The sequence below is a fragment of the Sorghum bicolor genome, chromosome 1 (assembly GCF_000003195.3).
Source record: "Sorghum bicolor cultivar BTx623 chromosome 1, Sorghum_bicolor_NCBIv3, whole genome shotgun sequence".
Taxonomy (NCBI): Eukaryota; Viridiplantae; Streptophyta; class Magnoliopsida; order Poales; family Poaceae; genus Sorghum; species Sorghum bicolor.
Window position 1 is genome coordinate 80,617,908 of NC_012870.2, and position 12,027 is coordinate 80,629,934.

The window sequence follows — 12,027 nt, forward strand, 5'->3', positions numbered from 1 at the left end:
ATCCATGATGCAGCAGTGCCATCTCTCTCAAGTGCTCCATCCTCTGCTCTGCCCGTTGCGCCACCAGGCCACCAATCTCTGCCCCTCACTGTGCAACACAATCAGATTGGCTATAGAGTTGCCGCCAACTACTAGATCTACCAGCAGCCACAGCTGATAGGAGGAAGTTGCCATTCTAGCTGCCAGAGCTGGCAAGGATGGGGAACATGGTAGCTTCAGGCTCTGTTGGTTGCCAAGGGTGGGGAACATGGTAGCTTCAGACCCTGTTGGTTGGTTTCCTCACACTTCTCTCTTTTCCCTCCCTCCCTCTCGCTGCTTTTGGCAAGGCATCGAGGACGCCTATGCCCAAGTGCCTTGTCCCGTAAGAGATGCCTTTAGAACACTGCCATGCTTATAGTTTACCCCAGAAGAGTAGTTTAAAAACATAGCTGGCAACATGTTTCTACATAGAATCAAGTGCTAGTGAACTAGAATGTTATCAACAAGCAAGAGAAAGAAAAAAGATGACAAAAATTAAAAGCAGCCAATTCTTTGCCATTCACTTGGACCTAATTGCTTTTATACTTGTCACCATGCGAGAATAACAAAATGAAGTTAATGTGTTTCCCAACTTCTAGCTAAGATCTTGATGTATCCCTATTAATGAAGACTTGCATAAACCAAAAGTCAGTCAACATCATACAAAAGTAATCCACTCATAGAAGTGAATGGTTCACTTCGGGAGAAAGTGGTAAAATAAGAAGCAGATATAGTGCAGAAATACAACTTTGCTTACAGTAGACAAAAAATGTGTTCATGAATAATAAAATTTGCAGATAAAGTGAAAATTAAGTATGTCAACAGTACCAGGATATATTTTCTGAAGGTAGAAAAGTATAGAAATGCCGTCTTCATTCTCAACACAAAGCTCGGACATGCTATAAAGAACAGTTTCACTGTAGTACGGGGTAAAGACACTGTTGCACATGAAAATTATGTGTTAATAGGAACATATTCCTTTTGATAGAATGAAGATTACACACATTAACTAATAGTACCTAAAAGGGATCATCTCAGATACAGGCTTTGCTGTTGGCATATCCATGAATAGAGAATTAGTGAAAAATTGTAATCTTCTCCGAGCTTCCAGATTTTTTGGTATGTTGGCAGCAGAGTCCTTGACAGTCAGAAGTAAGTGTAAACGCTTAACCTGTTCTTTCTGCAGGGATAGATAGTGTCACGATAGTAATAGCACCAAGCTAAGAAAATTTCAATTTATTTATATTATAAGACAAGTACCATTTCTGGATCCTTTGGCCAGAAAATCTTAGAGAATAGGCGTCCATCATTTCTGGCTCTTAACAACAGTTGCCACGTGTCAAACTGTTCCCTGCAAGCAAGAAAGAGGTTATTTGCAACAGAACGTAACTGGAGCTGACAATGTTTTCCAGTACAAAGAAAAAGATCTCTACAGCTAACCTCAGATTCGGTGCAAGAAATTCATGGGTAACAACCTCGTAGAGCTCAAGGAGAGCTTTTGTAACACCAGCTGCACGGCCAGCAGTCTCGTCGCGTATCTAATGGAAATTCCATGTTAAATGAATGGATTTATAATAAACCAACGAATCATAGATAGAATATTAATAATTCAACAATAACCTTATCATGATGACAAAATATAAACCACCTTATGCCAAACATGCTAGTAAATAAAGAACTAAAACACTGGTAATTGATGCCGAGATCCAAAATCAAGAGTAACAATCGTACCAGAAGACCTGTCAAGCCCGTCAACCTAGACTGGACTAACTGCAACTTCTTCAGATTTATAGTCACTAAAAGTGAACCCTGTGCTATACTATCATTAAGATCTCGGAAAAGCCTTTCAACCCTGTATATGTATCAGCAGCATGCATTAGAATTAAGTAGTGACAAAGTTTAGCACAAACAGTTAGAAGCCTTGGTTTCAGTATCAGTTTCTTGGTTTTTCAGTGAGGAAGTATACCAGCGCTGCCCTTCAGCATCGACCAAGGAGTGAAGAATTTTTTCAGTGCTGTAGTAGCATTCCTTGACGGCATAAGCCATGTATTCATCTTTTGATATTCTATCCCATAGCTCATACTGCGAGTCTTTACAGTCAGAAGCATAGTCATTTGCCAACATGATCTACAGAAGAAGCAACCAACAGATTGATAGCATCCAAATTGAAGGTTTCGATATGCAAAAGATTCATTCATCCAAAGAAAACATTGGTTTCAACTAGGATATCTCATACCTTGCTAGTCAATAGAAACAGTGGCCACTGTACAAGCCTTAAATTTCCACAATTACTTGGCATCATAAGCAAATCCATTTCCCTGAAATGAAATTCAACAAATACTGAAGCAAAGAAAGTCACATATATAAGATAATACAGTATGATGCATTATTATTTTCTGCCACACCTGTTACTGATATAGTCCTCTTCACGCAAGCTCTTGACAATTTCATTCCAAAATGGGGAAAATATCGAGGCGTACATCTTGGTAGTAATTTCTGAATCCTAATGTCGAGTGGTAAAAAATCAGTACAGCAACACACTTTTATAAGATTTTAAAAAAAACTATGGTCTGCTAGGCTACTTTTTTGTATAATAAGTAGAGAAGGAAGTCATGAACCACTAAAATAGAATAGTCAGAGTCCATTATCAAAGCCGTTAGGGTATTCCCCCAAGGGTTTGTTCGGTTAATACCCAATCTGAAGGGCGATAACCCCCCCCCCCCCCCCCTCAATCCCCTCGGATTGGGGATTAACCTGACGAGCTCTAGACGATAATAAGAACAAAAGGGATATCTAAATTCACAAATCAAGAATGCAACATTTAGGGCCTGTTTGGTAGAGCTCCATCTGATTTTCTATGGATGGAAGCTGATTCTTGAGAGAAGTGATCCTATTGCCGAAAGTGATTCTCTTTGATTCTTTAGCACAAACTCTCAGAATCAGTAGAGAAATGTTTGGCAGAGCAGCACAGAATCAGCTGGAGCTCTACCAAACAGGACCTTAGTGGAACATGAAGCTAGATTACCATGACATGTCATGAAAAACAAAATACTACTTAACAGGCCAAAGAAATAACAGTAAATTCTTCAAAGATGTGTTCATTTACCTGAGCAATGGGTCTGTTAGATATCCTGCAGCATAAAATAAAAACATTATAAAAAACAAGCCCCGTAAGTTTAAAAAAACAACTTATACTAAATGACAGAATAAACACAATACACAGACCTCTTATATGCAATTAATCATGAATCATAAGAATTCGGAATGACAAATATAGAGAATAGGGTTTCGAACTTAAGAACCTTGGAGGGGAAAGGTTTTTAGCAAACGCTTCTGGAAAGCTCTCAAAACGTTTATGAAGCATTTCAATTGACCGAATCTGCATTACATTAGAGATTGTAAGAACAATAATCTAGCTTGCACATCAGAAGAAATGTATGCGTAGTTGATAAGAACTTGGATGCACAAACAGGGCCAGGACATAAAAGAGCAAATTACACACCTCTCCAAGGCGATCTCTAGCACCCATAACGCCACCAACAAGTGCTGATAAAAGAGTGTACCAAATGTGGATGTCCATCAGGTATATCTGTAGACACAAATGAAAGAACAAAATGTATCATTTGCAGTCCTTTTTATTATATCAAAGAAACTTTGAAGTCAAAACAGGAACTTACAGCTAAGACTGGTGCCCATAGGCTCAGAATGGTCAAAGCATTTTTGTTCCCTAAAATGAACAAATTATCAGGATTACAGTTGCATTTCTTTAATGTGCATAGAAGTAATAACAACTTTAGTTGAGATAGTTGCAAAAATTGAGCTATGATTCTAGCCTAATATTTTTCAGATCTACTAACCCCTTGATACAAGATCATGCCAGGAATACTTCAAATCATGGAGTTGCACAATAATTATGGTTGGTTCAACTAAAGGCTTAATCTGCAAATGTGTAAGAAAAGGTATGAGTAAAATTTTTTTCATCATACAAAACATAGAACAAACATAAACTTTCTGAAAGTTGTTAGTAAAGCCACCTGGAGAAAATATGCAAAAGTAAATTTGCATGCAAGTATGACGACCCAAAATATCACATATCTGCTTAAGAAAAAAATTGTCATAAGTACATAACACTGCACAATTGAAAATAATAAGTGAGAACGTAGTCACTATTCAGAGAACTGGTGTCATAGCAAGTACTCAAAAATCTACTAGATGGTAATATCTTGGCCAATTGCCAGTAACTGCTAAATGCTAGAAGTAATCACACCGAGCAATTGCCACTAACTGTTAATTTTAGTTAAGCCTAATTGCTATGTATCTTACTTTATGCATTAGTAGTTGCATTGCCTTGGCATCCAAGTTAGGAGCAGGCATCTTTGCTTTTTGCTTTAGCATATTCTGGAGTTCGTGGCTGACCACATTGCTATATAAGTGGCAGACCCCCTCCTTCTTGAACTAGGTCCTGTAATCCTATTTTGCAATTCAATCCAAGCGGCAAGGGCCAAGCTGCCCTCTGGGCTTTCCCCAGATCTCAATTCTTGATGAACTGGGCAACAGTTAACGTCAACACGTAAATGAACCCACAAGGCCACAAGGGTATGACAGGCTACTTTAACTCAATTCCTAATTAGTAATTTTGTAGGCTTCACGATGTGACACATGTACCAACCCTGAAACAAAGGAAACTACAAGCAGAATTCAGTGTTAAATTTTCACGACTGAACCATGAGCCCAAATAGCAGTCTCAACATCTATTTCACATGTAATACTCAAGAAACAATTTACAGTTTTCACATAGCAAATAGATATTGGTATCCTGAAGCGAAAATTTAAAAATAAAAAGGTTCTGCTCCAGATGTTAACCTGGATAATCCATAATAAACTAAGGGTGTCACAATATGTCAGAAATCATTAAAGGTAATAGAAAGAACCTGGCATAATCACTAATACTCTCATAAAGTCCCCGCCCAACATAATATCGCTCCTAAGAACAAATTAGTAAAACATGCTCAGTGCATGATTAAGTAATCAAAATACATTTCCAAGTTATGTTGGACAATGGTATAATACCTGGTATATCCACTTGAAAAATTGGAAAAACTGAGACCGATCAGAGAAACTTGAGAGCCTATGACAAGCTGGGATCTTAGCCATCAGTGCAAACATGATTCGAACAGCAGCATAACCACCAAGAACAAGACAATAAATTCGGAAATAAGTTGAATCCGAATTCCTTGCATTTTTCTCTTCCAGGACTTTCCTGTTCAACATTCACCATTGAAATGAATAGACAGCATTAATGTGCATTGACAGTAAAAGATAGAAAAGCTAAGTGAATACTCACACATAGAGATAGGTTACAAATGTTGAAACTGCAGTTAGCCAAAGAAATCGAATAACTAATCTTGAGATGGCAAAACCTCTTGCTGTCTTATATGCACCAAACATGAGTATCACATCCAAGCAGCCTACAAAAGAACACAATGACAACAAAATATGGCATATAAAAAGGCCATAAAAATATAAATCGATCACAGTCCAGATTACATTTAGAAATGACAAAGGCATCAAGATAAAAGCAAAAATAAGCTACAATAGTAATATAGAGAACATACATTCAATGAAGTTTAGTACGAAAAAGGCTGGCCCAGCGCTAAGTAGTATTTTAATGGTGTCAATGTCCATCTTCCCATGGTGAAAGGCAATAATAGCTAAGAGCTGCGTCATCAGTTAAAAAACATATTAGCATTATATATTCCTGATATATTTATTGATGACAGACCACAATCTCAAACCACTAACCTGGAACATTAATAGCAAGAAAATCCACAAGCGGTGGAAACTGCGGTACAAATGCAGAAAAGTGCGATGTTCAACAAAATTGGTCTTTCCTGTCTGTAAATAAACAATTACAAGCAATGAGAAGGTGAAAACATTGATAATTGTGTTAAACACTGAAGGGATCAACAGTCACCAAAAAGTGTATTTTTTTATTAGTCAAAATGTTCTTACATAACACTAAATGGTAGGGTTGACCAATTTTCAAACCAGGCGTTATAAATAGTGACAAGATTACTAATACAAACTATAATTTGTTGGCACAGCAACTCTGCACCGAGGTGAGCAGCACCTGCTCTCCTCCCCTCTCCCTCTCCACTGCTCCAAGGTAGAAGAAGAAAAGCCCTGAGCTACTACAGCACACACACACAGCACACACACAGTTTCAGACTTGAACTGAAACTGCAAACTGAATGAGTGGCAATGAACTGCCTTCTTCCATTGCATTGGACTGGTTTATATACACCAATACATGTACCTTTTAAGGTACAATTCTACCTACTACATACTCCTAAGGTACAAGGCTGAAATCAGCCAACAACTACTCTAGTACCAGCCATACAGCTGGTGTACCTCTACTTGTACATAGTATGGCCTATTGCCTTATACTCTACAGGACCAAGGATTTGGACAGCCATGACATGAGCTGATCCAACTACTACCCTCTGTCCTAGACAGGAAGAAGAAGAGAGAGAGGGGGCAGCAGATTATGTCTTACAAATCTTCCCCTAATCTTTGCTGCCCTTATTTGACCTCAGCCATGCCAATCATGCCTCGAAGCTCCATGAACCTGAGGCGCCCGAGAGACTTGGTGAGAATGTCAGCGAGCTGTCGCCCGGTCTCGACGAACTCGATGACAAGCTGTCCTCCATCGACGCAGTCACGAAGGAAGTGAAACTTCACGTCGATGTGCTTGCTCCTGTCGTGGAGGACTGGGTTCTTGGCCAGCGCAATGGCTGGCTGGTTGTCCAGCGCAATGGAAGTGAAACTTCACGTCGATGTGATTGCAGCCAGAATTGATGTTGATGCCAATTCACTGGTTCTTCGTATGGCTTTGTCCTCATGTTCCCTGCTGGTCCTCCCAAAATTGGCCTTGCGTTGGAGCCGTCTGACTGGTGCCCAGGGTCATGTCCTGCCATTCCTTACCGACGTTGAGCTTCGTGGCATTCCAAATCACAAGTGGGAAACTTCTACTATGGATCGTCGCTTGAGTCCGCACGTGTGGGTTCAGAAGGTGCATTCTGATACTCTTGGACTTGTGGATCTTTCAAGTTTCCGATGCTTGGCCTAGAGTACAGACCTGTCTAGGCTCCCCTCTTCTAGGGAGCTCTAGGTGGTAGAGCCACCAACGGTCGTTGTTGAAGATCCTCCTGTCAAAAGGGTTCTGGCCTACCCTATTAAGCTGTAATATTCCAATGTTCACCGCCCTGAGGTTTTGGCGCCAAGCCCTCCTCCCTCTGATGGAGGGGATGATGATGATAATGACCCTGCAAGGCATCGGCATTGTGTCCATTCTCCCTCGCCGCCGCCCGGCTCGGGTTTGGTGGGTCATGATGCTTCGTGTCATGGCGGTCCACGTTGGGGATCGATCATGAAGCAGGTGGAATCCTTTGTTCGGGGGAGATCTCACGTGGCCCACTCTCAGGCAGCGTGCTCTCAACCATTGGTCGCGGTTTCCGAGGAGGTCCAGGTGCGAGAGATTCCAGGTGATGGTCGTTCTGCCCTCATTGCTGAGACACGCAGTCCCGAGGATGCCATTGTGCCCGAGGCGGCGGCTGCAGCAAATGCAGTTGTTTCAGAAAGATGTCACGCGTATTGAGACATCCCCATTTCCCTCGGTGGCCTCCCTAACTAGTCTGCATTCTCAAGTGGAAGTTGGGCCTTTACCTTCGGATGGCGTCCTCGTTTCTGGCCCAACGGATGCGGCCTCCCTCGGGCGAACGGATGCGGCCTCCCTCGGGCGAACAACGATGTCAGGCCTTGTTTAGTTCACCCCAAAAACCAAAAAGTTTTCCAGATTCCCCGTCACATCAAATCTTGCGGTACATGCATGAAGCATTAAATATAGACGAAAACAAAAACTAGTTGCACAGTTTAACTGTAAATAGCGAGACAAATCTTTTGATCTTAGTTAGTCCATGATTGGATAATATTTGTCACAAACAAACGAAAGTGCTACAGTAGCGAAATCCAAAAATTTTTCACATCTAAACAAGGCCTCATGCTCTTCCTTGAGCCTCCCGATCGGATTGGCAACGGTGGATACTCCTCCGGCCTCACCACGCTCGCTTCAACGATCTCCCGCACCCGTCTCCCCGGGGTTCTTCACACCAGTGCCTAACCCCCCTCGCCAACATTTGGCGCGGGGCCGGACACCTCGTCGGCTTCTAATGGTCTGATCGGGGAGCCCCCTAGGCTCAGAGGTGCCTGCTCCGCCCGGGACTGTCCCGCCGACCGCTCTGATTCTTCATGCACCGCAGGGTGAGGTCTTCGGCTCGCCCCCACTCCGTGTCTATTCCAGGCAGCGGCGCCGTGCTAGAACTCCTGCCCCGGCCGCCGTGGACGACTCCTCCCGTGTCCGGGGAGGGGTCCCCATCATGGAAGCTTGAGAAGCTGCGCAGACCAGTGGATATGCTCGTCCCTTTGCCCGTGATTCAGAAGCAGCGAAAGAAGGGCCCTCCTCTAGGGTCTCTGCCACGGCGCAGATATTTTGGATCCTGAGGTCCCGGACAGATATATTTGGAAGTTAATGCAGGATGGTTCCTATAGTAGCAAGTCTGCCTATGCAGCCTTCTTTCTTGGATCTATCAAGTTCAAGTTCGGGTCATAGAGAAGGATCTGGAAAACCTGGGCTCCCCCATGCTGTTAGTTTTTCATTTGGTTGGTGTTTCACAACCAGGTTTGAACAGCTCATCGACTTGCAAAGAGGAATCTACCCCATCCTGAGTCTTGCCCCTTATGTGATCAAGAGGATGAAACAATAAATTATTTGCTAGTGGGCTGTGTCTTCGCTTGACAGGTTCGGTCCCTGGTTTTGCATCAGTTTGGGCTGCTACATTTGGCACACAGATGCTGTAAACCGTTTTTCAGGGTGGTGGAAGAGGTCTACTGCTGCTGTCCCCAAATAAGTGTGTAAAGGCCTCAATTCATTGATAATCCTGGTGGCCTGGGAGATTTGGAAGCATCGCAACACTTGTGTCTTTGATAATAAGAGGCCAAGTGTTCAAGAGGTCCTTAGGACCATTAGCGCGAAGGGGGAAAGGGGGGGGGCAATTCAATGCCTGCTGAAGCTTAATGCTCGGGGGTGTTTGGTTGTTTTTGTTGTTTGGGTGGCGAGTCTATTTCTTAGTGTCTAGAGTGTGGGGTGTGTGTTGAGTCTCTGACCCTTGTATCTTTTCTTCTACCTTAATGAAATGACACGCAATTCTCCTGCGCTGTTCGAGAAAAAAATAATGTAGAAAATTAGGTCTACAGCCACAAAAACTATTAAGCTAACAAAACACTCGAGGATGGATACTTGCTGACAGAAAAATACAAATCTCAAGAGAAAACATTTCTTGTACTTATATTTCTCACATTGTGCCCCTCGCGATCCACGTGTAACAAAACTATTACTCCAATACTCCCTCCGTTCCAAATTATAAGTCGTTTTGGTTTTTCCAAGTACATAGGCTTTTGTTATTGCACCTAAATTTAAGCTATGTCTAGATACATAGCAAAAACTATATAGCAACAAAAATCAGACATAATTTGAAACAGAGGTAGTAGTTCCTTAGGAAAACACACATGATTAACTTACACGCTTCCTCTTAGCAGGCTTGTGCAAAAATTTGGAACCCTCAGCAGGTGGCCAACCAAGCTCAAAACATGAGCGTGACCTACACAAGTACACATGCAGCATAATAGGAAAGACATCAAGACAGAAAAGAAAAAGAATATACACACAAACAGCAGAAAAGCAAGTTCACAGACAAACCAGAAATATTCATTGAAGTCATCATAATTCCTCCAAGCAGAATGTGCAGCTTTTCCATTTTTATTATTTTCAGCCTCCTGTGTACAGTATACAAAATCCAAAATTATTCAATATGGCAACAAAAATTATAAGGCGGTTGTTGGGGCTCCCAGCACCCCAATCTCTGTCTCTGTCTCTGTCTCTGTCTCTATCTATATACCTAATATTAAAAGGAGAAAATTCCCTCCCTCCCTCCCATCTGTCCGTTCACACCGACTTTACTAAGAACAGTAGTGCGTGATGAATTAGATACAAGAGTTCTACTTGGTTTACTGTCCCATCCATGACCCGAACTCACGATCTGTGCTCATATGAGTTAGAATAGCATGCATCCAGCCACAGTAAAGAGTTCAATTGCAGGACGTATTGGAACAGATGATACCAGTACACTCAAGTTGTGACGCATGGGCTTGGTGTTAGAGTATATGAGTATTAGGCCCATGTGGCTAGGCCCATGAGGCCCATGTATCCCTAATTATATGGCCACCCTGGTTAGGGTTAGCCCAATTAATGAAACCCTAATTCTAACATCACAGGGCAAGATCTCGGAGGCTGAGGGTACACCAGTGACAGATCCTACTGCATATCGGAGTCTTGCCGGGGCACTTCAGTATCTCACCTTCACCCGGCCGGATATCACCTATGCAGTTCAGCAGATCTGTCTCCATATGCATGATCCCCGGGAGCCACACCTCACCGCTCTCAAGCGGAACCTACGCTACCTCCGCGGCACCGTCGACTTCGGTCTCCTCCTTCACCGACGGTCGTCCTCCACCGAGCTCGTCGTCTACACTGACGCCGACTGGGCCGGGTGTCCGGACACCCGCCGCTCCACCTCCGGCTACGCCGTCTTCTTAGGCGGCAACCTGGTGTCTTGGTCGTCCAAGCGCCAGCCGGTCGTCTCCCGCTCCAGTGCCGAGGCGGAGTACCGCGCTGTCGCCAACGGCGTGGCCGAGGCTTCCTGGCTCTGGCAGCTCCTCGCCGAGCTCCACAGCCCTCTCTCCCGGAGCGCACTGGTCTACTGCGACAACGTCAGTGCGGTGTATCTCTCCACCAACCCAGTCCAGCACCAGAGGACCAAGCATGTGGAGATCGATCTACACTTCGTCCGGGACCGGGTCGCTGTCGGCGATCTTCGGGTCCTCCACGTCCCGACCACCTCCCAGTTCGCCGACATCTTCACCAAGGGTCTCCCGTCCTCGACCTTCACCGAGTTCCGCACCAGCCTCAACATCACCCTAGTTGTGTCTGTGGGGGGCTCGTGTGTTGTACTTCTTTTCTTTCGTGTCCAGTCTGTAAACTCCGCTGCGACGGTAGTTCAGACTGCGGGGGGATGTTAAGAGTATATGAGTACTAGGCCCATGTGGCTAGGCCCATGAGGCCCATGTATCCCTAATTATATGGCGACCCTGGTTAGGGTTAGCCCAATTAATGAAACCCTAATTCTAACACTTGGTTTGCTAGTTTAAAAAAAAAATCCAACACAGTTAAGCTGTTGGAATGTAATTGGTTACCCAAGAGAAAAGCTTAATACACAGGCAGATTGTAGGATTAGATAAATGCCACATGTCTACTAGAACAACCTATTCCTAGATATGCCCAATTAAATAATGAATGAAAATTCTTATAACAAAATAAAAACAGAGTATTATAATCTTGAAGCACCAAACAGCACCAGCAATGCAAGGTACCATGAGCAGAACATCTTTACAATGTAATTGTGCAATTATAATTGACTTTGGTCACTAATTATAACTGAAAATGCTACATGCCTACATCTACATTTAGTCCTGTGGACAACAAACAAAATAAGTCAAAATCATGCTAATGACTTAATAGCAAGAAATATAAGAATCTAGCAAAACAAAGGGGAAAGGAAAAATGTTCCTGTCCACGGAAAACTTTTTCTCTTCTGGAGAATGAAATGCCTAAAGTGCTAAAACACCCCATGAAAGTTTCACAATTTTCCAGATAGATTTGGTCCCTAGCTGAACTGGGATCTTGCATAATTACACAGTAAAGGCGAATTGCCACTATAGTGTTTGAACAAACACCAAAGAGTCGATTGTCAATCCAAATGCAGCCAGAAATACAGGTAGGTAGACCATACTGATCAAGAACTAATAGCAGCCCAGTTTTTTCCTATAAAAAAAGGT

The 12,027-nt window shown here is 43.0% G+C and overlaps 1 protein-coding gene across 1 annotated transcript in view; it reads right to left on the bottom strand.

Annotated features, from left to right (window-relative positions):
* The window catches only part of LOC8081557 (callose synthase 10), a 34,696-nt gene that overhangs the window by 14,684 nt on the left and 7,985 nt on the right, over positions 1-12,027 (bottom strand). Inside the window, exons 11-31 of the mRNA XM_021451748.1 lie at positions 9,833-9,909; positions 9,656-9,734; positions 5,821-5,913; positions 5,634-5,736; positions 5,363-5,486; positions 5,089-5,278; positions 4,950-5,002; positions 4,053-4,113; positions 3,876-3,957; positions 3,696-3,745; positions 3,521-3,607; positions 3,321-3,397; positions 3,125-3,149; positions 2,424-2,521; positions 2,255-2,336; positions 1,985-2,145; positions 1,750-1,870; positions 1,459-1,556; positions 1,279-1,369; positions 1,038-1,198; positions 847-956 (exon numbers count right to left, since the gene is read on the bottom strand). Of these exons, the coding sequence (XP_021307423.1) occupies positions 847-956; positions 1,038-1,198; positions 1,279-1,369; positions 1,459-1,556; positions 1,750-1,870; positions 1,985-2,145; positions 2,255-2,336; positions 2,424-2,521; positions 3,125-3,149; positions 3,321-3,397; positions 3,521-3,607; positions 3,696-3,745; positions 3,876-3,957; positions 4,053-4,113; positions 4,950-5,002; positions 5,089-5,278; positions 5,363-5,486; positions 5,634-5,736; positions 5,821-5,913; positions 9,656-9,734; positions 9,833-9,909 (2,023 nt within the window). The remainder of the gene's footprint in view (positions 1-846; positions 957-1,037; positions 1,199-1,278; positions 1,370-1,458; positions 1,557-1,749; positions 1,871-1,984; positions 2,146-2,254; positions 2,337-2,423; positions 2,522-3,124; positions 3,150-3,320; positions 3,398-3,520; positions 3,608-3,695; positions 3,746-3,875; positions 3,958-4,052; positions 4,114-4,949; positions 5,003-5,088; positions 5,279-5,362; positions 5,487-5,633; positions 5,737-5,820; positions 5,914-9,655; positions 9,735-9,832; positions 9,910-12,027) is intronic.